The sequence below is a fragment of the Petaurus breviceps genome, unplaced genomic scaffold, assembly GCF_028583685.1.
Source record: "Petaurus breviceps papuanus isolate PSGF00001 unplaced genomic scaffold, PetGlider_PUasm1.0 38, whole genome shotgun sequence".
Lineage (NCBI taxonomy): Eukaryota > Metazoa > Chordata > Mammalia > Diprotodontia > Petauridae > Petaurus > Petaurus breviceps.
In genome coordinates this window covers 64,822,574-64,848,374 of record NW_027186304.1, presented here as the reverse complement: position 1 = coordinate 64,848,374, position 25,801 = coordinate 64,822,574, and the positions used below count along the sequence as shown (strand labels likewise).

Below are 25,801 nucleotides of genomic sequence, written 5' to 3'. Positions count from 1 at the left end.
AAAACTGAACATTTAATACTCATAGTACTAACTTCAAAGGGTCTGGGAGGATCAAAATGACTATGAAACACTATATAAAAGTGCAAGATATTGCACTCATAAATACTTGTATAATTACCTAGTATGTCATTAGTAATAATGGAATTATCCCTTGAAACATTAAGTTTTTTTTTCAATCTAACATATTTGCAGTAACTAGAAATAGTTACAAGTATTTACCCTTAACTCTGGATACAAAACACTATATCCTCTGTCCTCTGTAACATAAGTTGCAATTGTACCAGGACTGTGTTAGTTAAAAGGAAAGAACAGTTAAGAGAAGGCACTATGGAGGAACTGGTGCCAGGCGGGATGGAGAGAGAAGAGGGAAGATAAAATGTTTGGAAGTAATTTTGGTATAAAAACCAAAATAAATATATTTTAAAAGGTCTGCTCCAAAATATCAAGCCAAAGAAACAATATTATTGCATATAAGCTTTTAATATGGCATCTTTCCCATTGCTCCCAAAATTTTTTCTCTTTCTGCAGCTGTGGGCATAGGTGGTTTAACTCCATTTCGTCGTCTTTCCATCATAACAGCATTCTAAATATAAGCAAACAAAAATCAAAGTTAATTTTATATTTATTTTAACTTTACTACTTAAAAAAACCCCAAACAATTTTTTTCCCCTAAAGGCAAACTTTGAAAAAACACATGAAAGTTTCAAAGGTCAAGTTTAAAACAAAACAAAAACCAAGCCAGGAAAAAATGCACCCCTTCAAAATAAAAAGTTGTCATATGAAGTTGGCAGTTATCGATGGTGGGATGGGAGGAGGAGGTAGAGGTCTTTCTCTTAAGTTCTCAACATGGGAAAAGTTTAAGAATAAAGGAAACCTCTCAGAGAAACTATATTTTACAGGTAGTTCTAATGTCTTATGGTAAGGCTGTCCTTCATAAAAACATGTCTATGAGTAAACTATATTATACCTCTGTGTGACACAGCAAAGCTAGTAAATTTGAACAGGAAAAATAAGCTGACCTGTCATGATTCTACACCAGAAATGGAAATGGTAAAGTTGAAAATAGCTGCTAAGTATCTGCAAATTTTGGGGGCTCTCTCTGCTCTGAAAGTCACAAGTGACAGTTAGATCTGGGTTGTGATTTCCCTACATCTCATCTTTCAAACTGGTGTTTGGGCCATAGCTAATCTAATGCTTAAGTGACCATTTCAAATATAATTTGGTTTAATTCTACTTACCCAAAATTTCCTGCAGTTTTTGTACTTCAAGAAGCAAGTGGTACACATTTCCCTGTCATAATTATTTTCATCCATACATCTGGTAGAAGCATCTGATTCCTTTAACATGCAAAACATGCAATATTTAATGATGGAAAGATAAAACTAGTTCATTTTGGAAGCCATTTCGGAACACTCATGGACAAAATTTCAGTTTAACATTTTCCAATTCAACGTGTCTTGAGAAAAAAATTTGGCTTCATACTTCCTTTTTCCTCCATATAGTCCTGACACCCTGTAAGGGTTAGGAAATTCTAACCCTGGCTGACCTAGGAGATAAAACCAGGATACAGATGATCCTTGAGCCATATTAACTTCAAGAAAGTCTAGATTACACAATTCACAAAAGTGTCTTTTAGGTCTATTTCCATCAGACTAAAATGCCATATGCTAAGCAAGTAATTTTTGAAAATGATTTTAAATTCCATTTCAAATATGTAAGGAAAAAAAGAGCTATGTGAATTTAAAGGAGTATATCTAACACTTGGGAACTAAGTTTAAGTAGTCTGAACTGAACCAGAAGTAGATTGGATAACTCAAAACATCAAAGTGAAAATGTGTGAATTTCAGTTAGTCAACTATAGAACTATATGAGTAGCATTACTATCTGCTTTCATAAGCAAAAGAAAACATGTTCTTTCCAAACAGACTCTTTTAATTAAAACAAAGCTATTAGGAACTATTTTAACACATGAAAGAATTTAAGTTTACATGCCATAAATTTTAAAAGTGAATACATATATACACACTCAAGAAAATGCATATAGGACTGAGTGATGTAGTTTTCACTGGTGCATATTTCAGAAGACTGCATCACTGGAGAGGGAGGAGTACAGCCCCGAGCAGGTGTTGCTGGTCAGACCCAACAAATGTCAATAAAAACTGTTTTGTCTACACTCTACCTTTTGGGAAACGCTTTAGTTTTAAGAGATTAGTTCTAGTGTAACAGGTCCCTCTATTGTAAGGTCGCCTCAAGGACAGTACAGAATCGGGAAATAGGAATAGAACCTAAATTCCAATGTCAGTTTTTAAAATGCCATACCTTCCAACTTTCCAAATAAGTAATAAAAACTACATTTGGTCTAAGATTTTTCTCTGACATTATTTATGTATGTCTAGTTGTCAAGTAACAACAAATTGGTTTGATGTATAAATGTGTATACATTATACAAAAGCGTAAGAAAATAAAATAAGTGGGTGCTCAATAAATGTTTTGATGGGTTAAATTGTAAATATTTAAAATATTCTATGAAATAAGGATACAATGGTGGAGAATTTTCTAAAAGTTTATTCAATAATGACAAAAATACAAAAATTCTAAGTCAAAAAATTGGGGTTTATTCTTCCAACTCAAAATCTATGAAAAATAAACAAAAAAAGCCATCCTACCGACAAACAAGGATTTATGTCAGGGTCTCTAAGTCTCTTCATAACAATAGGCATCCTAATCTTCTTACTGCAGCTAAAAGTTAGAAAGAAAGGTTATTCATATAGGTTTTTTAAAGTCTATTGGCACAACTGCCTGAAACATTTAAAATTATATTCTTCTGAAAAACTTGATGGTTGCTATTAACTTCAATTAAGTTTTACAATTAGATACAGGTACTTTACATGTTTTTCCCCACACCCGTAGTTAACAGTCGTCTAATTTTGTCCAAATCTACTTTTAGAAGTAGCCAGATTGCTCAAGTGTGTTTGTGTTTATCTTTATCTTGATATGTATACTATATATAGTTACGTATAACTATATATAGTTTTATAAACATAGCAAACATATAGATAACTGATTAGGTCTTATTAAGCAATTAAATATTTAAGGATGGCTCTATTGTTTAATGAAATATGAACTAGGTAAAACCCAATTAAATTAAATTCAAGTGTGTATGATTGGGGGAAGGGGAAGAAAAGGTGGCAAGAAGGATCAAAGAATGATACAGAATGTAAAGCTGTTATATGACCTTATTGATATAGAAGTTAGAAGTATGGAAATAAAAAAGGGATGTAAACTAATCGCTATCTTCAAAAATATTATGTCACATAACTCCTACTTCATCACAAACCACACTAATTAATTGATGCTATCTATCCTTAGATAAACGACTTCCATCCCAGGGAATGATGTTGGGGTATATTCTCTCTCTCACACACACACACACGTGTATGTATGTGTGTGCATGTATATGTGTATGTATGTATATACCCATAGAGCACTTTAAAGTGCTTTATGTTCTCATTTGAGCCTCACAATAACCTTATGAGATAGGTATTTAGGTATCATTCTGTTTTATAGTTGAGAAAACTGAGGTTTAAAGAAATTAAAATAACTTGCCCATGGTTGCATATATGTGTTCAGTATCAAAGGCAGAATTTGAAATCAGGTCATCCTGACTCCTAAGTCCAACACTATATATACTTACCCTTCTCTGGTACAATAACTAAGGCCTGCCTCAGAAAAAGCCATTACAAAAGGAGAAAGTACTGTGGATACCTTCACTAATGCTGCCTTTGAAACATAATGTCTGTTATGCTGGTCAAAGTACTTAATCTCAAAGTGTTCTAGGCAACCATCAAGCTTTAATTTGCAGAGAAGTTGATAATTTGCATTGACAGTTTTGTTTTACAATGATATTATAGGTCCAGATCTTATCCCTATAGGTATATTGTGCAGTGAGATTCTAAACCATCCCAAAGTAGCAGTTTTCATAGGAACAAGTTTCTCCCTTGATTATTCTTATAAAAAAATTTTTCAGAAGCCTTTCATAAAGTTTAAATGTTCTACTGTTGATTTCTATTCTTATTTATCAAATACTACCTAAAAGAGATGGAGAGAAATTCAAATTTATAGTTTTAACTGTTTTCACATCCCAAAAGTGAAACACTTGCCTTTGTTTTGACAAACAGTACAAGATTTGGGAGGGAGGGGAGGGGAAGTAAGGGAGAAGAGAAAACTGATTCTGGGGGATGGTGTATCAAGACTGTATAAGATTAAGGGAGTATCCAGGCTAAATTTCTTATGTGGGGACAGGAGATGTCTGAAGAATTATTTCACAGATGATCATCTTCCAAGGGTTAAGAAAAAAGTTTAGTCCCTTCAGCTTTAACAAGTGTCAATGGGGTTACTCAATAAAAGTATAGTAATTCATTTTCAACATTTAGAAAATACAGGTGAGGATGCTCTAAAGATGTAAAAAATGCTGCCTGAACAAGTTTAAATTTAACTGGGAAATATTTAACAAAATAAATAAAAATACAATAAAAGATATATAAAACTAAGTCAATATGTGGCCTGCAGGGATGCTTATGTATGGCTTGATGGCCCCAATCCTTGTTGAGTTTGACACCGATGCTCTACACATATGTCCTAAGTAGAAGTAAACAGTCACTCAAGTTGATAACTGTTAAGTATCAACAATTAGAAATTTCTTTCCTTCCTATGTACATTTTTACAGCACTCTATTTTTCCTTGTACAAGAACAGTCAATATGCTATAAAATGTTTTTTTCCTGTTCACTCAAAACACTGGTGCTTACCTTTAGAAAATAAATACCTTGTTTTCAGTTTACAATTTAATCGGACACCCACTGGAACTCAAGTGGCTAATATGACTTTTAAGTAGGCAACTTCTTCAAGGGAGGATTTAATGGTTTATTACTAAGGTTGTGAGAGAGACATGACTGGCTTATTAACAGCAAGACCTGCTCCCCTCCCCTTCAGTATTTATACTCTGTGACCCTATTATCAAAAATGGTTAAGTTTCTCAAGGTTACTATATCACAAGCACAAATTAGCTTCCAATAAAAATCAGTCGAGTTCAAATCAAAGTCCAGTTAGAGAAAGAAGTAGTTAGGTGGGAGCCTGGATATAAAGAACAGAGTTAACAAGACAAAGGTCTTGAGGTACCTGCACTTTTTGGAGGTGAAAGGAAGCTTTCTACAGTGGTTCTGGATGGTGCCTGTTCCTTGCACACTGAAGAGTCAGCAAGGACGCTTTTGTAAGGGGACAGTGGGGAGGGGGGAGCAGCAGACAAACTGCTGGAGTTTTCCCTCCTCTCCCCTCCCTCCCATCCCCTGGAGGAAAAACTAAGAAACCTACCCAGGCAGCTCTCCAGTGGGTATTCCTTGGTGTCACTCCCCCAACAGCTGCTGTCTTCTCCGCTCCTGATTTGCTTTGGAACGGGAAGGGGCCGGCATATCAGGGAGTCCGTTTGTGCCCATCAACTGGACTGACCCGCTGCCAGGGTTCGGGTACCCCCGAGGCCCGACGGCTGCAGCCACTAACCGAAACCTGAAAGGCAAAATCAAAGCATTCCACACCTGGGTCACGCGAGGGGGCTGCAGCTTCAGGCTGGTCAGGAGTGTGGGGGGGGGAGAAACGGGTGACGTGTGACCTCTGACCCCCGGGGTAGCCCAGGGCCATCTCACCCCAGGGGGCCAGCAAAGCTCCCCCCACCCCTCCTTAAGAAGGGGCTCAGGGAGGGGGCGCTGCATAGAGGGTAGTGGAACAAGGAGCTGAGGTTGGTCTTTAAAGATAACATCTGAAGAGTGGGGGAGTAAAGAAGGAGGAGGGGGTTCCCCCACACACACACCTCCCCAGTGGGGAGGAGAGGTCACCTTCCCGTCCCGGTATAAATGGTGAAGCTGTTTCCCCTACCTGAAGGTAAGCGAGGAGGAAGAGACAGAGCATGACTAGGCCTAGAACACGCCGTTCCGGCCAGAGAAGACCGCGGGAGCCCCGGCTCAAGTTGCGGGAACGAGGGGCAAGGGTGGGCGAAAGGACCAAGTACGTCTTCGCTCCAGTTACCCCAGTGGAAGAACGGAACCCACTCACCTCTCACCGCAGCTACCCCAGCACCCAGGCCGTCTCCAGCTCCAAACACGTCAATGGCTCACGCAGCAGCGCCTTATGTAGCACGCAGCCTAACTCGCTGCCCCTTCTCCCCCCCCGGTTGCCTCTTTGTCCAATCGGTTCTCACTCTCCTGTGACTGACAACCAGACCGGCCACTCGAAGACTTCGATCCAGTCAGCCCCTCCCCACCCCCAGCTCGCGAGGAGGCGGGAGCGAGGGAGGAGGAGAGAGGGGGGAGAAGCCCGCGAGGTATCCGCCTCCCTTTCTATTTCCCCCTCCCCCACGCTCCCCCCTACCACAGCTCTGTGCCCACCCCTTAACACCAGTTGTATGACTGACGTACGCATTGACCAATCGTGTGGCCAGAACTGGGTCCGAGGCCGGCAGCGGCGCCCAATGGCCAGGTCCGGCGGTGGAGGGTGGTGGTGATGGGGTGGAGGGGAGGAGGGAGGATGAAGGACGGGAGGGGGGAGAGGAGGGCGGGCGCGAAGGGGTGGAAGGCCGGAGAGGGGCGGGCCATCAGGGAGGCGGCGGCCCGAGCGGGCCGGGGGAGGCGGTGGCGGCGGCGGCGGCGGCGGCGGCGGCGGCGGCGGTGGGCGCGACGTCGGCTGCGGCTGCGGCTGCTGCAAGTTGGGCTGCAGGGGCAGCGCATACACTACAATGGCTGCTGGAAAGAGGCGAAAGGAAACAATTTCCAGGCCCGCCGCGTCCAGCCCGAAATATGAGAAAAAAATTATTAGAAATTCGGCGGGCGGTGTAAAGGCGGCGGACGGGCCGGAGGGAGGATGTTAAAGCCCCGCGGTGAGTTCTCCCGGGGTCCGGGGCGGGCGGAGAGGCGTTTAGCGGGGGAAATATCAGGGTTATTTAAATTATGGGACGAGCTGAGGGGGCAGAGGAGCAGCAGCAGCAGCCGCCGCCGGAGCAGGAGCAGCCGCCGCAGCAGCAGCAGCAGGAGGAGCAGGAGGAGGAGGAGGAGGAGGAGGAGGAAAAGTTTGTGCTCCTCGCAGCCCCTGCTCGGGACCCCAGAGAGAGCAAAATAAAATGAAAAAAAATAAAATAAAATAAAATCATTGGAAAGGGCAGCGAAGAGCCCCAGCTCCCGCTCCTGCCGGGGCCGGAGGCGACGCGTCCCGGGGACCAAAAGGTGAAGTCGGTGGGAAAAAAAAAAAAGAAACTTTTTTTTCCCCCTTTTCTGAAGGGTTTGGAAAGTTTGAAAAGTTTTTTTTCTTCGCCTCCTCCTCCTCCTCCTCTCCTCCTCCTCCTCTCCTCCTCCTCCTCCTCCTCTTCTCTGGTGCTGTGAATATTGTGACAGCAGCAGCGGCAGCAGCGAGAGCGGAAGACATTAGAGACCCGAAAAATCAGGGAAAAATTAATATAAATTCAGTTTTGAGAGTAAACACTCCGCATTTTCCACCAAAACATCCCCGGGGAAAGTCGCTTCCCAAGGGCCCCGGCGGAAACCCGCAGTCGGCAATATTTGGGGGGCACTTTGAGTGACTTGGGGTAACTTTGCCCCTTTTTCACCAGAGGTTTTTCTTTCCAGAGAAATGAATTTGTTTTTCCCCTTTCCCCAGGTAGGAGAGTTGGGGTTGGGGTGTTTTATTTGCTTGGGGGGAGGTGTGAGCCCTGCAAGGGGGGTTGCATTGGGGGGGTAGGGGGAGGGGGGGTGTTAAATGAAAGCAGGAGATCTGCAGAGAGCAGGGACAGCTTGTTGTCAGTATCATAAACAACCAAAATGGAGGGAGAACTCAGGCATATAACCAAATAAAAATTTTTAAAAAATCACAAAAAATGCCTAAAAACCCGGGATGCTCCCCCTTTTCTCGCTAAAGGTAAAAGTATCTACCGCGTTTCCCCTCAGGTCCATTTTGACTTTGCAGGGACCAAGGAGTTAATATTTATTTATTTTTTTAAAACTTTCGAAGGGCAAAAGCCTTTTATAACTCACAACCGACAATGAGAAAACGTGAAAATCCGATGCAAGAGAAGGAGGGAGAGGGAGGGGGGAGGTGGTAGTGCAGAAACTGCTAAACTTATTGGTAATGTGGACTGATCTGAGATAAGATAAATGCTGCATTTGCTATTTTATAACTCCCTTTTCGTGATCTTTGCGTGAGTTTGGGGAGTAAAAGAAGGGATGTCTTTATAATGTCACTTTCTTCGTACAGTGGGTACGTGTGATTAAAAGAATAAACCTTTCCGGCTGTAAATTGTATTTTCGTTGCCTTTACGTTTCAGGTTTTGTTAGTGGCTCCCTCCTTTATTTAAACTGAACTCTATAGTAGTCAGGGGTAGAGGTGATGTTGCACAGGGAGGACAGAGAGTAAGCTAAGTGCACCTTTTGGGGAGGGCTGAGGAGTTTTTCGGTTTCTCTTTTCCTGACACCTTTGTTTCACCTGTTCCTCTTAAGTAAAGAATGTAAGCTGAGGTTTTCTCGTTTTATGTATATAAAAGGATGATGCCTCTTGCATCACATTGAAGTTAATGGGAAAGTGCTGCTGATGTTGGTTCCACGTGGGATCAGGGACAGAACAGGGCATGTTAAAGAGACAGCTTCTCTTTTCTTATAGTTATCATCACCTATGCAGAAGCTCTCTCTGAACCTAGGAAGCCAAAGGTGCTTGGGGGGAGTAGTATTGGGGGGGGGGGGGAAGGGGGGGGGAGTCTTTTCTTTATATTAGAGAAGTACATTCATCTTTGGGAGAGATGGAATGGGATGGAGTAAAAAACTTCCTAAGAGGGAGAAATGTGTAGATTTGTTTGCATCCAAGCATTCCTTTTGTGTAACAAGTCCTCACAGGAACTTTTTGTGTTAGATTACTTTGCTTTGGAAACTGATTTTGGAAGGAATTCTGGAGAAATGGAAATACTTTAAGGTGTATAGTATAATAATAGCACAGCACAATTTAAAGTTATGAATCTCATGCAATGACATCAAAGGGCTCTGTTGGTCACTAATGGGATTTTATAGCCATTTTATAAAAACTTTAAAATATATAATAGTCACTTTGGCTTATGGTACATTGTGGGCTTCTTGTTGAAAATTGTAAACAAGTTTGGGTTTTGGTTGGGGAGTGGGGGGTGGGACTTAAACATTTGAGCAATGGCCATTCCTGTGAAAGTATGTATGAACTGTGGATAGGTTTACATATATATTCACTCCAGAAAGGTTGTACCATACATACTTCTCCTATAGCTCTGAGCCTTTGAAATGTTTTTAAAACCACAAGAACAATCAGATTGCATCTTTTGATATAATTTATTTGTCTTATTAGCTGCTGAATGTTTACCTATTGTGAACTCTATCATCTTCCCTCAAGGGTTTGTTTTCCATTAGTTTAAAAATCTGTAATGTGTTAGTGATGATCTGTTTGAAAGTATGTACAATCTATAAGAAATTACTTGCACTGCATTTTCCACAGGTGTATGCAGGCTTCTGAAAGAAATCCTAGTTTTTCTTTTATATTTAATCCTTAATGAAAGTAACTTAAATACTAAGTGGTTCTTTTCCTAGATAAGAGAGCTGAGTTTTTAGGCTTCCTGTGCAAATCACCTTTCCTGCTGTATAAACATGATGCTTTTTGTAGTCTGTTGTATGTTAACCTGAGTTCACAACTGATCTCTTATCTTTGCCACTTCTCTAAAATTTCTATAACTACAGTACACTAGATTAGTTAAGTATCAACTTGTGGTTTCTGATTTTGGAAGCAGTTAGATTTTTTTTTAACTCACTTTAAAAAAATTAAATCACATTAACTACTCTTAAGTAAATACTAAGAAAGGAATTGATCTACTAATGTGAAAAATTGAAGTTGTATTTTAATACATGTCTCTGCTTTCAGAGATCTAAGAATGTTATCATTAAAGCCTTAGTGGACCTCTGTTTTCATATACCTTTTCTTCTGTAAAAGACAAAGTTACCATTACGTCAGAATAGGCAGAAATGCATTATATGTTTAAAAAAAAGGAAACAGTAGTTGAATAAACCAGAAAGTGACAACAAGAAACCACTTTTCTCTATAAGTAAATGAAAAGCATTTCCTACAACACAAGTTAGGTCATTGAGTTGTTCAGGTTACTTGGAAACTTCGTGTTGTCATTATGTTTTTGTCAATTTAAATAAAAGCAATAGTATTGTGATTCCATTTTACCCCAAATAGTGTGAATTTGAATGTATGTTTCACACAAGTAGCCACTGTCTGAATTAGAAAAATACTACCAGTGTGTACTAGTATGGAATTAGTAATTCCTAGGGGAGTTCTCTTTTGATAGAACACAACATGGTATCTAATTTAAATTTGGGTTTTTTTTAAAGCTTTTTCTATTTACCAGAAATATTACCTGTGGAGAGTATCCCTCTCCCCCAGTTGCTACTAAACTCTGCTGATTTTCTATAGCTACTCACTCAGATACTCTGAGGATGTTGTACAAATCAAACCTCTCCCCCCAACCCCTAATTAGGATTGAGAATGCTTTTACTGACTGAGATCTTAAAGTGTACCTAATCTCACTAATTCAAAGTTAGTGAGAGTTCTAGGAAGAATTTAGTTCTTCTGTTTAAAAAGAAAGAGATTCAAGAGTTATTGATAACATTCTCAGAATAGATCTTCTCAAAGTGTTTTAAGCTCTGTGGGTATATTTCAGCCAATTAAGATAGTGAATTTATTTTTATTGATATTCCGTCTTAACTTTAGGTAAAAATTAAGACTATTGATTTTGTTACTTATTATCAAAGTCTACCTTTTGAGCATTTCATGAAATCTTGATTGCTACAGTAGATATTTTGGTTCATTAAGTTTTCTGCAAAAGATGAGTTTCCTTTTTTAAGGATTAAACTGTTTCTTGTTAATTAAACTTTATGTTTTATCTTTTATCACCCACTTTAAAAGACATAACTTTATCACATAGGTGAGCTACCTTTGAAGTCATAGCTATTCAATCAAAGTGATAGTGCCAGCTTGGAGGGTTTAATATGTTTTTATTTAGATCTTTTTCATTCAGTAAATGAAGCTGTCTTAAAATGTGTAGGCTAATAAAGTGGTTGACTTCACTTGTATGACTTCATTTACATTGCCTAGGCTCTTATAGTGTTTCTAATAGGTCTCTACATGTATTGAATCTGGTGAAATCTAAAACTTGTTTCTTTGTACTGATAATATCTTAGATTCTTAAGTTAAGTTCTTTGAGTAAAAGAAGAGTTTCAGGAGAAGTGTGGAACAGATGAATCTGTTCATCAAAGTGTAAGATAGAGGAAAGGTAAAAGGCATCAGGGTTATAAATCCTCCCTTGTTTTAAGTATCTTAGATAAAATATTTGAACACTTCTTCAGAATAACATTTGGTATTCAGATCTGTACAAAAGTGAGCATTTAGATTCCTTAAAATTTTAATGCTAACAGAAATTAGCAGAGAAGGCACCATATTTAACCAATTAGTAAATGTTTAGGTAGCCTTAGAAAAGTATTTACAAATAAGTTAAATATGATGGCAAGGTACATCTGTATTGATGAACTGTAAGCTAAGAATGATTTTACAGTACTCATATAGGGTTTCTTTTATGGTTTGGACTAAGAAACCATCTTGTTGGTAAAAAAATTTTACCTTTCAAAAATCTGTCATTATCACACACAAGCATTTTCAAATGCTTGTCACAGATTCTTCAAACCTGAATACAGTATATCAATATTTTAAATTTATGACAGACTAGCACAAGTTCATTTATAAATTAAATTTATCATCAAAGGTAGCAAATTTTTTGAATTGATTTGAATTTAAACTAAAATTTTCACATTATGATAATTTTCCATACAATTATTGTTGTTTAGTTATCATTGATTGAGGCCATGAAAAACATGTATATATGAAGACTTAGTAGAATTTGTTATAGTCCCATATTTGAAATTTTCCTTTTAAATGGATTGGCCTGCTGCCCAGTATTTTGCATTTTTATTTAATGTGTACACCTGTCACTGCTTTTTCTTTACAGGGTAATATTGGCAAGAATATGGTGGTATGGAACTACCAGGAGCACTTTAGTGTTTTTGTTTTCTACTTCTCTGTGTGATGTTGAATTTGTTGTTGAGTTAGGGGGGGGGGGCTCCTTAATTTTTTTTTTTTTTTTAGCTTATGATGCATTATGAAACAGTCTTAGGAGAGAGAAGGAATGTTGTGTCACTTAAAAAATTGAAGTGGTGTGATACTATTCACAGAGGATGGGGCTCTTCCCAGAATACATTTAAATTGTTAGTATTTAAATAGTCCCTGGATATCTTGTAAACAGAGTTACTGCAGGATCATGGTATTAAAACTAACCACAGTGTGTGTTGGGAATTTGAGATGACTACCTAAGAAATGTGTGTGCATACTTGCACATTGAGTGAGCGAACTTATGCAATTATATCTTAGGTTAACAGGATAAGCAGTTTTGCCTAAAACATTTCCCTGTACGTTGTGTTACCTTTTCTAAGTTAATATTTTTCTTAATCTTGAAAAATAAGTATTTCTAAAAATTAGAGAGTGTCCAAAAGCAAATAAAATTTTTTTTATTCCATTTTTAAGACCAAAATTTTAACGAATAAAAATGTATACATATATGACCATAACTAAGGGCTAAAATGCACAAAATAGATAAGAAGCTTTTGGGTAGATAAGGATTTTGAAATAAAATAATAATTATGGTGATTTAAAATTTGAACTATGCAAATGCAGGACCAATAACTACATAGCCAAATGTTTAGTTATACGAAAAATAGGTGGCCAAGAGAATGGGGAACTTAAATGTCTTTTGCCATTGATACCATAGAGTCTACTTTTTAAACATGACCTTCCAAGTACCATTCTTAAAGAAAGCTATTTTTTCCCTAATCACATTCAGAGAAGTTACATTTTGAGAATTATTTATAGTGATTATTTGGGTTCAATTTATTTTAAAAAGAAAAGTGTATTCTATGTTATTTTAAATGTAGGGTTATTTGAAATTGTGGCTGACGGAAGTGTACTAAGATCCTTCTAGTTTTATAATTTTCATCATCAGGAACTATTGACAATAGCAAATTTTTTAGAATGACCTATAATTCATCTGATAGTCCAAAATTTGCTTTTTGAGTAATGAAACCAGGATAAAGCTCTTTAACCATAAACAACTTGTCTTCTGGACTCTCTGGGATAAATGTGACCATTTCTTACAATCTAATATAATCTGAAAGATATGATGGTGGTTATAATTTCCAGAATGCATTCTCTGTACACCAGGGGTATGCTGTGGATTAAAAGAATTAAAAGCTTCATCTTAAGCATTAAACTATTTCTTACCTAAAGAAGAATATAGTTTTGTTAGTGTTTAGCATTAGAAATTTTTTATTTTACTACAAATTATTTTGAAAGGCAGAGAGAGGTATTTTTAATTAAAGGGGTATGGAATCTAACAAATAAATAAATCTTTGCTTTTAATTACTGTCAGTCAAGATTCTTTGGTTAATTTCCTCAATTCTTCTGAGAGGTACATATTTTAATCACAAATATTTTACATGTTATTTGAGTTACATATTGATTATTTAGGATTGACTTATAGTCACTTTCTGAAAATAGGTATAGGTATTAAATGACTGAAGGAAGGAGCTGTCATTTAAAGTTGACATCCTTTGGCATGTAGCTATTCAGTCAGTGTCTGATAAAAGGCTACAATCATTCGTTTTGATTAAAATTTAGAGAGATTCTAAAATAAAAAGTTAAAAAAAGGAAATTAACTACCCTTGCTCATATATCAAATGTAGATGTTGATAAAAATTCCTTTAGTTCACTGGAAGATAATTTAAACAATGTTTTTCTCATTGTTCTTAGGAAATTTTCAGTAAGCTGAACCATTGAACTTTGAGTAGCTCAAATGTGGCTGATGAAAATAGGTGACAGTTTAATATAAATCTATTGGATTTTCTCAGTTACTTGACTTTTTTTTCTTTAGTGTCTTAATACTGGGATCATGGATAGAGAACAGTTGCTTCTGAATACATTCTAATAGAAAGATATAAAATGAATTAGGTTATAATCAGCTTTAAAAAAGAAATAAAAATATTTTGTGGAATGAGATTGTGCCTTTTTATATACACCACTTTAGTATAATTTGTTAGTATTTCTTTATAAATAAATTGAGAAATTATGTATTTCTGTGAAAGTAAAGTACTTTGATCTGGAAAGACTTCTCCCTAATTTAGATGAGACCATCTTTTCTTGATGTAAGTTTGTGAATAAAAATGGCTATGAACAGTGCTTCTGATCATAATCAGCACTGTCAGGTTGAATTTGATTATCCTAAACTTTTAAAATACAATGTTTCTAGAACTTTAAAAATAATAGATTTTTATTCATTTAAAATTTTTTTTTCTCAGTTTATCCATAGTTTTAGACTTCCTCAGGCATCAATAATATTTAAGAGGAAAAAAAGAACCAATTCTGGAAATTTATAGGGGTTCTTATTAGATTAGAATGAGGCTATAGAATAAAATAGGAAAAGTAAATTGCACCAGTGTGCTGGGAGCTGTCCCAGCAGTAATGAGTTGGAGGAGGGTGAAAAGGTCTGAAAAAAAGCAACTTGCCAGTGGTTAGTGCAAGAACCTATGTCATTATGATGGCCAAGGTGTTTTATCTTTTTCTCCAGAAATTGTTTTTGAGATCTTCAGAGTTATTTGTGTATATACATAAAAATAATGCACAGGTCAAGTTTAGCTTAATTAAATTTATTTCATTATACTTTAGGAAAATTTTGCCTTTCAGTAGTAACAGCAACCCAGTTTAGGTGAATGTGAATTAAGTAATTGAAGATAAATTGGTTTTTAACAAGTAATAGAATTAATTGGAAGTAGAAAATGAGTCTTAAAATTTCAACTGGACAGCATGATCAGAGAAAAATAAAAGAATTATTTTTCTTTGAATTTATTTTTGTTTATTCCCTGAAGTTTATAAAAATGGTTATTATTTAGAAAGAAGGAAGGCCTTCAAGTAGCAGATATTATAAAGTAATTGATGACAATACATTTTAAAGATTAGATAATGCATAAGCAGATAGTTTTCAGTAGCATGATAAAATATTCCAGGGTTTAAAATATTCTGATTTTTTTTGCTGTTTATTAAAAGAAGTGAGAAATAAGTAGGAATTGTTTCTTGATAGAAAAATGTTTTATAATCTGTTACCTTATCTAAAATACATTTTCACTTATAACCATTTTCAGGATATTTTAAAAACATATATATATTTTAGAAATGTCACAGGTAATGTTTTCTTTAATAATTTCCTAATTAGGAAGAGCATAGTCTGTGAGTATAATAAAGCCTAAGCCAGGCAACTTTTAAAAAATTGTATTTGTTTTAAAAAAAACTGTTATAGAAGAAGTTATTAACTTGAGGTTCACAATGAAACAAAATATTTTAAATGATAATTTTTATTGTTATCCTAACACATGGTAAGAATGGCATTACTTTTAAAATATGGGATATGAATCAGGTAGGTACCTGGTGAGGTCCTTGAATTATATTAATAAGGTGTAGAAGGAAAGGAGGGAGGGTGGAAGGCAGACTTTTTAATTTATTCATGAATCAGTCCTCAGAGATGCTAATTGAGTTTCTAACTAAATGTGTTATTACTAAACTGCAATTTTACACATTCTTTAGATGACTTATCTAAAAGCCAGAATTGTGTGAGAATGTAAAGGAACTATTTAATTGGCACCAAGTACCCTTGGGCTCTTAAGAAGTTATTGCATATTCAGTTTTATATCTGTGTACAGTCATTTGTGTGTATAGCTGTGCTTTGGCTATGCTTGTATGTATTTCATTCTCAGTGCTGCCACCCTGTGTATGGCAATACCTGTCTATGGCAACACTGTGTTGCGCTGATTTTTTAGTGCTATATTATCAAACTGTACTACTCCAAATTGTTGCCCGGAGAGATCAGTACTTTTTAAAAAATTGAAACATTAGTTAGATTTTCTTTGCTTTTGTGTTTGCTGCTGTATTATTCAAGGTGAAAAGGCATTGAATTAAAATGTCTTGCATTTAGAAGCCAAAAATGGAGTTCAGGAGCACTTTTTAAAGATAGTATTCAGATATGTCTATCTTTCCCTAAATCACATTGCCTTTACACTGTCTTAAGGTTGGCTTTGAAGTTTGTAAAAAAGGAAAACAAAATTTCTTGCCCTTTAAAGGTGGGAATGATTATGTTTTGACTTTTTTTTTTTACTGAAGTTTTTTTTATAAGTCAATTTTCTCCAACTTAAAAAAAATTGTTGTTTCTGTTTCAATGAATCCTAAGTGTATTGGTAAATTTAACCTGGTAGCCTTTTATTAATATCTGTTAATCAAAACTACCTGTTTAATTTAGTATTCTAGTGTTTCTTGGAGTATGAGATAATTCCTTGTCATATGATGATTATTTATATAGTACAACTTAGTAATTGTACAGTAATTTTCTGAGTACTTTCACAAACGCCGTTTGATCCTCATAACAGACCTGTGAAATCAAGACAGAAGTAATATGAGAGGGACAGTAACAGTTTTGAATTTTAGAATTCTGACACTGATCTTGATTTTCTCTGTGTTAAATGGCAATAGTTCTGTTCGCTTGGTTTGTAAGAAGTGAAATTTGTAGGAAACAAATTCAAAATTTGCTAAAAGAAATAAAATGTTAATCAGATTAATAAACTTAGTGTTTATTTTCATATTTCTTTTAGAATTTTTCAGAAGTAGAGATAGTTAAGTGATCAAGTTATAGAGAATGCTACATATTTACTAATTTTTTAAAGTCCTAATTAAGGAATTGTAACCTTATTGTAACACAATATTTGATTAAGAACATTTTAGAGGAAAAGAATTGAAAACAATTGTTTTATTTAATTTTTAAGGTGGGAATAGTTTTCTAATGTAATTTTCCTAATTTAAGAAAAGCAAAAGTAAAATATTGCAAATTTAGAATAGGGGAGTGACTACTTAATTTAGGAAAAAACTTGATAATGTAAATTAAAATTAAGGTTTTAAATATTTATTGCTTAGTAAATCTGACTACTCCTAAATGACTAATCTAACATTTAAGTTAGAATTGCTATTGATACTCCTGCCTCCCACAAGAGTTGAAGGAGCACAGTATTTAGTTGGGTATTTGTCTGACTTATGAATTCAGACTTAGGGAACTCTGAATTTTAGAGGGTTTATGACATATGAAGACATATCTGCATAGATTTGGGTAATTTGGAACACCTTCCTTCTAAGGATAACTTGCTTTGTATAGAAAATTTATGTATGTCGTTATTTAATCAGTCTTGATCAGTATTATATCTATATCAGTATATCAGTACATACATCAGCTGTATGTCATTATTTAATCAGTCTTGATCAGTATTATAACTTATAAGTACTTACAAGTACTTACAGCATTATTACACGCAATGTTTTATTTAAGGTAGTTATGAGAAATAACTAATTAAGAGGGTTGTTTACAAATGCAAAGACTCATAAGGTCACAGGATGAAATGTTGACTTGGAATTTACTAGCTGTGCAACTTCAGATAAGTCATTTAAATCTCTTTGGGCTTCAGTTTCTGCATCTTCAAATAATATGATGGCATTTATTAGGTCTCTTGTAGTAACATTCATTGATTCTATGATTATAATTCTAACATCCCAAGTTTCTAGTGTGTTGCTAACTATTGGACTACACGGTTACTAGTGTTTCAGAATTAGTAGAATTATTAGTTTTATATTGAAAAATAATAGTTCTCTTTTGAGGAGACATGATTTGTTGCTAGTTATCAGTTTCTTATTAAAATCACAGAGGTTTTATTTACCGAATTTCAACCTTATCAATCTATATAATTTCCTTTTTTGTAGGAGTAATCTCACATGCTATAAAATACTGCTATTTTTTGATTGGGTACGCTTTCTTTTAAAGCAGATTTTTGTTTTGTGAAGTTTAACATAAATCATACCCTTTGAGAAAGGAAAAAAGTCCCAGAAAAGCATTTTGTTACATATAATTTTTATGTGTTAGTATAAGGAATAAAATACAAATCAAACTTCTTTTCCCTGCATTGAGAAAAGGGAACAAGCATTTATTACTGTCTGCTATGTACCAGGCACTATGTTAAGCACTTTACAAATATTTTACTTGGTCCTCAGAATCACTCTGGAGGTAGGGTGCTATTGTGGTCCTCATTTTATAGTTGAGGCAATTGAGGCACACGAGTTTGGTGATGTGATACGTCATGTAATAAATGTCTGGGGTCAGATTTGAACTCAGTTATTCTGACTTCAGGCCAGCATTCTGTCTGCCACCTAATTGAATCAAAAATGATCCTCTTAAGTATGGGCACTTTTCAATTTATGAACAGGTTGTGTTCCAAAGAATTGGAATATGGGAATACATTTTACCATAGAAATGATATTGTGGAGAATGATTAGATTGTCACACTAGCCCTCAAAACATAGTTTAACTCGGGGGTGGGAACCTGCAGCCCTCTAGATCCCCACGTGTGGCCCTTTGACTGAATCCAAACTTCACAGAACAAATCACCTTAATAAAAGGATTTGTTCTGTAAAACTTGGATTCAGTCAAAAGCCTGTACCCAAGGACCTAGAAGGCCATGTGTGACCTTGAGGGCTCAGGTTCCCTACCCCTGGTTTAACCTATAAAGTGTACCATAGACCCCTAATTAACATCTCCAACAATTTTTCCAGGGGAAAAAATGTATTCAGTATTACAAATTAAAATACCAGGAACATAAGACAATAATAAACCTCACCAAGTTCCTGCTTCAGTCAGTGGAGTTGTTTAGTTGTGTCCAACTCCTCGTGACCCCATTTGGGATTTTCTTGGCAGAGATACTAAATGGCTTGCATTTCCTTCTCCAGCTCATTTTACAGATGAAGAACTGAGGCAAACAGGATTAAGTGACTTGTCTAGGGTCACACAGCTGTAAGTGTCTGAGGTCAGATTTAACTCATGAAGATGAGTCTTCCTCATTCTAAGTCCAGTGCTCTATCTATTGTACCTAGCTGCCCTGTCAGCAAGGAGAAATTTCCTTTTTTCTTTTTCCCTTTTCCATTGCCCTTATTGAATTTCTGTGTTGTAAGGGATTGGGGGAGTGAGGACAGTGGAACCTAGAGTGGGTAGGGATTGATTATGGTGGTTCATAATGGATGAAGGGAATGGGAAGCCTGGAATTTTCTTCCTCACCATTCTTTTCCCTCCATTTCGCTGGCTGGCTCTCTTGGGGAAGTACAGAGTCCCAGTGCTTCATGAGTTTGCAACTGAGATGAGGAGTCAGGTGCACAAATGATCATAATGTGAGATGGATAGGGCATCATTTAAAAATCACCAAAAATGCTGTTGGAATTCAAGAGAGTAATGGATTGCTTAGAAAAAGGTAATCTGTCTTGACTTTTTGACCAGTGGGGTGTAGTGGAGAGAGTGTGAGATCCGGAGTCCATGAGCCTGCGTTCGAATCCTGAGTCTGTCGCTTCTGGTGTGGTTTGAGGCAAGTCGCTAACCACTGGGTCCCTGTTTCATTATCTGTAAAATGAGGTGGTTGGGTAGATGACCAGCCTCCAAACTTCCTTCCAGCTTTAAATCTATAAATCTTGTAGAACAGGGGTTCTTAACCTTCTTTTGTGTCATGAATTCCTTTGGCAGTCTGATAATGCCTGCGTATCCCTTCTCAGAATAATGTTTTTAAATGCGTAAAATGCAATACATAAAATTACAGAGGAAACCAATAATATTGAAATACAGTCATCAGAAATGCTTAAAAAATATCATGGACCCCAAGCTAGTAACCCCTGCTCTTTCCCAGTATACTGCTTGTCAAAATAATATGATTTCCTCATTGAGGTTACTTATCAAGGATAGGAAAGTTAAAGGTAGAAACCCAGGAAAAGAAATAATGAGAGAGAAAAGAGAAGAGTAAACATACTGAGGCTATAGCTTCTGTCTCCTACTTAAGAGGTCTTTGTTCCAAATACTTCCCCGGAACATCTCAACCACTTATGGACAGTTCCTCCAAGAGAGCTGTTTTTCCCCCTGCCCATTAGGATCTCTGCCCCTCCTTCCTTATTGGAAACCCTTGTTTCCTGGTGCTTTGAAACTACCTCGACACTTTAGAACTCACATGGTCTTTTTTTTTTTTTGCCCTAATAAATGTTTACGAATGAACAATGCTTTTATATAGACAATTGGAGACTCATAAGATGGAAGGGAGTTTAGAGGTGATAGTCTAATCCTCTTATTTTATAGTTGAAAAAACTTAGCCGTCTGAGATCTCTGACTTACCTAAAGGCCCACAGCTAATTAATGGAAAGCAAGGATTAGAATCTTGCCTTCTGGTCCTCAGTCCATTGTGCTTCCTCCTTTATTACAGCACACTCAACTAAGGTATAATGGAGAGAACAGTAGGCTTAGAATCAGAAAACTTGGGTTCAGGTTTCGCCTCTACCACTTACCAGTTGTGTGACTAGCCACTTAACCACCTTGAACTGATTTCTTAATTTGTAAAATGGTAATAATGATAAGTCTTACCACTCATGGGAGTCTTTGAAGGATTAAAACTGAAGGTCTGCTAAAGGGTAATATCAATAAACTTGAGTATCGTACAACACATTATCAATACTTTAGAAAAGCTGCATAAAGTATTCCATCTGTGAACTGTATGACCAGAAAAGAAGATGGACTAGTCATGTGATAAGAGCAAGGAATAACTGATGGACATTACATGTGTATTCACTTAATGTTAAGCAACTAAATCATGACTCTCAGCATTTAGGTATGGACTGACTGTAGATATTTATGAAAGGATGTGAATGAGCCATTCAGCTTGAGAGACATAGGTTGCAACGAAGGCTCAAAGTATTGTCTGCCACAGAGTTGTGAGAAAATGTTTTGTAAACCAAAAAGTGCTGTACACAGCTATCTTCTTTTCAAGAATCAACATCACATAAAAACAATTCATAGTTCCTACCAGCATGGTCTTCTTAGTCCAGTCTATATCTGTCTCTTCTCAGGGTGATATCACACCTTATCCTTAGTACGCTAAGAAATTACTCCCCAGCTTCCATATAATCTTTTCAGTAAACCTAATTTATTCTCAAGAAATGATTTATACCTTGAATAAACATCATACTTTACATGTCTTTTAATAGACATGTATATAAACCACAAATACCTACAAAATTTAGAGCTTTAATTAGAATATAATATGTAAATTGGCTGGTGACCTTTTTGTTAAGAGCATATTTTCCAAATAGATAACATGCATACCTTAACATACAAATGTTTACTTTAAGGGTCATAAACTAGTATGTAATTTGATTCTAATTTCATCTTCTTTGCCATTAATGAACATTTATTAAGCACCCACAAGGTATGTGGCATTATATTTGACTGTGAGTTTAAAGTGTCATAGCTAAATATAGTCTCTGTCTCTAAAGAGCTTATGGTCTCCTCGAAAGACACATCTGGTAAATATAGATAAGATACACTAAGTAAATATTGAACAAGAAACATTGCTAATATACATAATATTCAATGGTACCTAATTTCTCAAGCATCATTAAGTAGGGAGATGTTTCACCAAGTGAATTTTCCATATAATTGGTGTTTAGTGCCAAAATTTTAGCTATTTTGCATGGAAAATGTTTTTTAAGTATTTAATTGTCTTTTTGGAATATGGACATATTTAAACTTTCCTTGAGGATGCAGGATTGTTAGTATGAAGATTATTGAACTTTGGTATTATACAGGAATAATTGAGATAAGTTGGCCTTTTTGCCACTGTACCAAAAATGAGTTATTACTTTTAAATCTTTTAGGTTTTTCTTTATGCTTATTATCATTTTCCTGACTTTTCTTTGGCTATTAGCTGTCACTTCTATAGTGATTTTGTTTAACTTTAACAGCCTGTAATTCTGTTTAACTCTGCTGTAGATTGAGAAAGAATGTTTGTCAGAATTGCACCCAGAATAAGATTAATAGATTAAGTATTTGAGTCATCTTTCTTCTACTTACCAGCTTTGTGATTCTGCACAAATTACTTCATTTTCCTGATCTCTATTTCCTCATCTATATAATGGGCATAGTGGACTGCCTCGTAGGATTGTTGTAAAAGAAAGTCATGTATAAATTGCAAAGTTCCACATAAATATGAGCTCCTTGGTTGTTAGTAAGAACCTGAAGTACTTGCTTTTGAATAAAACTTGAGGTTTTAGTGCAAGCATTGTGGAACATCTCTTTTGGCTGTTCAGAGGCTTTCCTTTTTAGAATTTTTCCCTATATGCAAGAGAGAGGAGGTTGCTGGATATCTGAAATGTTACTTTTAATAGACTTATGCTGCACTGCTACTTAGCAAACTTTTTATGTGTTACTTATTAACTCCTTTCCTACTCTCCTCAAATCCTATCTAGGCCTTTTCTCCTCAGATCCCATTTCAACTCTTCTGAGCAGATGACCCTGTCTTATAATTTACTAAGAATATTGAGACCATGTGGGTTCCTACCCTTGTCAGCTTCAAAGACTCTCGGTGCTCATCTTTTCTCTCCTCTTTCCTTTCCATTTCTGAGGATGAGATATCTTTCCTTCTGGTTGAGGCAAACCCAGCCATTTGTGCCCTTTTCCCAAGTTACCCAGAATATTACTTCATTAGTCTTGATAAGTAAGGAGATGCTAAGAGAGCATCTAGCTGTCCTTCAGATCACCAGGTCCAGATAAACTATGTTTTTGAGTAAAAAAAAAAAGTGGTGGCTATTATTGCCAAGCCATAGAGGAACAGGGAAGGTGTTAGAAGACTAGAGGTGAACAGAAGACTTGATTTAGAAAAAAAAAAAGTTAGCTTTATTTTCTGGTCAAATCATTAGATCATATAATTAAAGGGATATTTAAGGATGGTTAATTGGATGCCCATACAGAAAAGGGGTTATTAAAAACAAACAACAATAGGTTATGACCAAAGGACTTAGAGAACAGGTAAGGAAGCATTCTTGGGCAGAATGTTGTATTGTCGAGCACAGCTTCTGTGTTGAGGATTTTTGCTTAACTTTTTCTTTGAGGGAGGTTTTAGTTGGGGGAGAGGGAGGTATTTCCAGAAATGACTGTGATGTAGAAACTAAAAGAAGAGGAAAGCCTTGTTGGTGCCTATAGTTTTTCTAGTTTCATGTTGAAAGACAGCATGACACAATGGAAGAGAACCTAGATTTAGCATCATAAAAATAGGTTTGGATCATGGTTCTACTGCTTATTGTGTGACATCCAGCAAATCTTTTACCCTCTTGGCTTTGATTTCCTCACGGGAAAAATGATGGGGTTGGATTACATGTTTTCTGAAGTCCCTTTGGGCTATGATCCATATGGCTAGATGATGTCTAAGGTGCCTTTTAGCCTTGAATCTTTGAACCTATGATCAGTGAAATGTAGTTAAAAAAAATAAAACAAGTTATACCAGACTAACTTCATTTCCTTTCCTTACAGTTAATAAGTTTGTAGTTGCTATAGGTATGGTTTGCCTAGATTTTTACAAAGCAAAATGGGTAAAGTCTTGCTATTTTTGAAAAAAAAAATCTAGAGATGTGAGCTATTCCATAACATCATTAGAATTATTTTGAACTTATTAAATAGTCCAACCCAAAGAGTAATCTCTTATAATTGACTTTATACTTTATTTTTTAACATTTCTTTTTAAAACTGTGATTTCCAGATTCTTTCCCTTCTTCCCTCCTCCCCCACCCCCATTGGGAAAGACAAGCTATTCAATATAGGTTGTACATGTGTAGTTATGCAAAACTTTTCCATAGCAGTTATATTGTGAAAGACTAACTATATTTCCCTCCATCCTATCTATCCCACTTACCACTTATTCTATTTTTTCCTTTGAGCCTGTCCCTTTTCAAAAGTGTTTGCTTTTAACTACCCTCTCCCCCAATCTGCCCTCCCTTCTATCATCCCCCTCTTATCCCCTTCCCCCCTACTTCCTGTAGGGTAGGATACCCAATTGAGTGTGTATATTTTTCCCTCCTTAAGCCAAATTCATTGAAAGTAAGGTAGACCCATTTCCTTTCCTGCTCTTCCCCCCCATTGTAACAGTTTTCTCTTGTGTCTTTTATATGGGATAATTTACCCTATTCTATCACTTCCTGTCTCCTTCTCCCATTATATTCCTCTCTCACCTCTTAATTTTATTTTTTAGATATCATCCCTTCCTGTTCAACTGATCCTGTGCCCTCTGTCTGTGTATACATGTACACACATAAACACACATACACCCTCCTATGCATACATATATATGCATGTATACATATACACACAAACACACACACATATATATATATTCCCTTCAACTGTCCTCATACTGAGAAAAGTCCCATGAGTTACAATTATTGTTTTTCCATGTAGGAATGTAAATAGTTCAGCGTTATTAAGTTCCTTATGATTTCTTTATCCTGTTTACCTTCTCATGCTTCTCTTGATTCTTGTATTTGAAAGTCATATTTTCTGTTCAGTTCTGGTTTTTTTCATCAAGAATACTTGAAAGTCCTCTATTTCATTGAATGATCATATTTTCCCCAGAAGCATTATACTCAGTTTTGCTGGGTAGGTGATTCTTGGTTTTAATCCTAGTTCCTTTGACCTCCAGAATATCATATTCCAAGTCCTTCAATTCCTTAATGTAGAAGGTGTTAGATCTTGTGTTATCCTGATTGTGTTTACACAATATTGTTTCTTCCTGGCAGCTTGTAATATTTTCTCCTTGATCTGGGTACTCTGGAATTTGGCTATAATATTCCTAGGAGTTTTTTGGGGAAGATATTTTTCAAGAGGTGATTAGTGAATTCTTCAATTTCTATTTTGCCCTCTGTTTCTAGAATATCAGGGCAATTTTCCTTGAGAATTTCTTGAAGGTTGATTCCTAGTCTCATTTTTTTATCACAATTTTCAGGTAGTCCAGTTGTTTTTAAATTATCTCTCCTGGATCTATTTTTCAGGTCAGTGGTTTTTCAAGTGAGATATTTCACACTGCCTTCTATTTTTTTTCCATTTATTTGGATCTGTTTTATAGTATCTTGATTTATCATGAAGTTATTTATTAGCTTCCAGTTGCTCCAATCTCATTTTGAAGGAATTATTCTCTTCAGTGAGTTTTTGAAATTCCTTTTCCATCTGGCAAATTTGGCTTTTTAAGGCATTCTTCTCATTGGTTTTTGGGCCTCTTTTGCCATTTGAGTTAGTCTATTTTTTAAGGTGTTATTTTCTTTAGTATTTTGGGGGGTCTCCTTTAACAGGCTATTGACTCACTTTTCATGATTTTCTTGCATCTTTCTCATTTCTCTTCCCAATTTTTCCTCCACTTCTCTTACTTGATTTTCAAAATCCTTCTTGAGCTCCTCCGTGGCCTATAACCAATTCATATTTTTCTTGGAAGCTTTTGATGCAGGACTTTTTATTTTGTTGTCTTCTGGTTCCATGTTTTGTTCCTTTTTGTCCCCCCAAAAAGGATTCTTTGGTCTGATTGCACTTCTTTTGCTTGCTCATCTTGCCAGCCAATTACTTGACTTTTGAGCTCTTTGCCATGATAGAACTCTGCGTCCAGAGTGGAGAGAGCTGTGTCCCAGGTTGCTGGGGTTTTTGCAGTTGTCAGAACTATAAGGAGGGTGCC

General features: G+C 36.2%; 2 protein-coding genes across 9 annotated transcripts in view; one reads left to right on the top strand and one right to left on the bottom strand.

Annotated features, from left to right (window-relative positions):
- Window positions 1–461: 461 nt before the first annotated feature.
- On the bottom strand, window positions 462–6,255 carry CHCHD7 (coiled-coil-helix-coiled-coil-helix domain containing 7). The gene is made up of 5 exons (XM_069099965.1): window positions 6,105–6,255; window positions 5,370–5,561; window positions 2,667–2,739; window positions 1,239–1,337; window positions 462–583 (listed from the first exon to the last, which is right to left on the bottom strand). Exons 3-5 carry the CDS (start codon window positions 2,718–2,720, stop codon window positions 479–481), a joined length of 258 nt encoding a protein of 85 aa, XP_068956066.1. The 5' UTR covers window positions 2,721–2,739; window positions 5,370–5,561; window positions 6,105–6,255; the 3' UTR covers window positions 462–478.
- Window positions 6,256–6,681: 426 nt separating this feature from the next.
- The window catches only part of PLAG1 (PLAG1 zinc finger), a 73,186-nt gene continuing 54,066 nt past the window's right edge, over window positions 6,682–25,801 (top strand). For 5 of the 8 annotated variants that reach the window (XM_069099962.1, XM_069099963.1, XM_069099957.1 and 2 more), the window contains exon 1: window positions 6,682–6,924. The gene's annotated coding sequence lies outside the window, so the exon portion shown is untranslated. Of the gene's footprint in view, window positions 6,925–7,404; window positions 7,698–25,801 lie in introns of those variants that run through there. The other 3 variants (XM_069099964.1, XM_069099959.1, XM_069099960.1) reach the window with 1 other exon arrangement.

Excerpts from the sequence above, each read along its gene's own strand:
- CHCHD7 (XM_069099965.1), bottom strand. The coding sequence starts at position 2,720 with ATGCCTATTGTTATGAAGAGACTTAGAGACCCTGACATAAATCCTTGT. Across the intron at positions 1,338-2,666 it reads ACATAAATCCTTGTTTGTCG|GAATCAGATGCTTCTACCAG; the intron begins GTAGGATGGCTT and ends TGCATGTTAAAG. Across the intron at positions 584-1,238 it reads AAAACTGCAGGAAATTTTGG|AATGCTGTTATGATGGAAAG; the intron begins GTAAGTAGAATT and ends GCTTATATTTAG.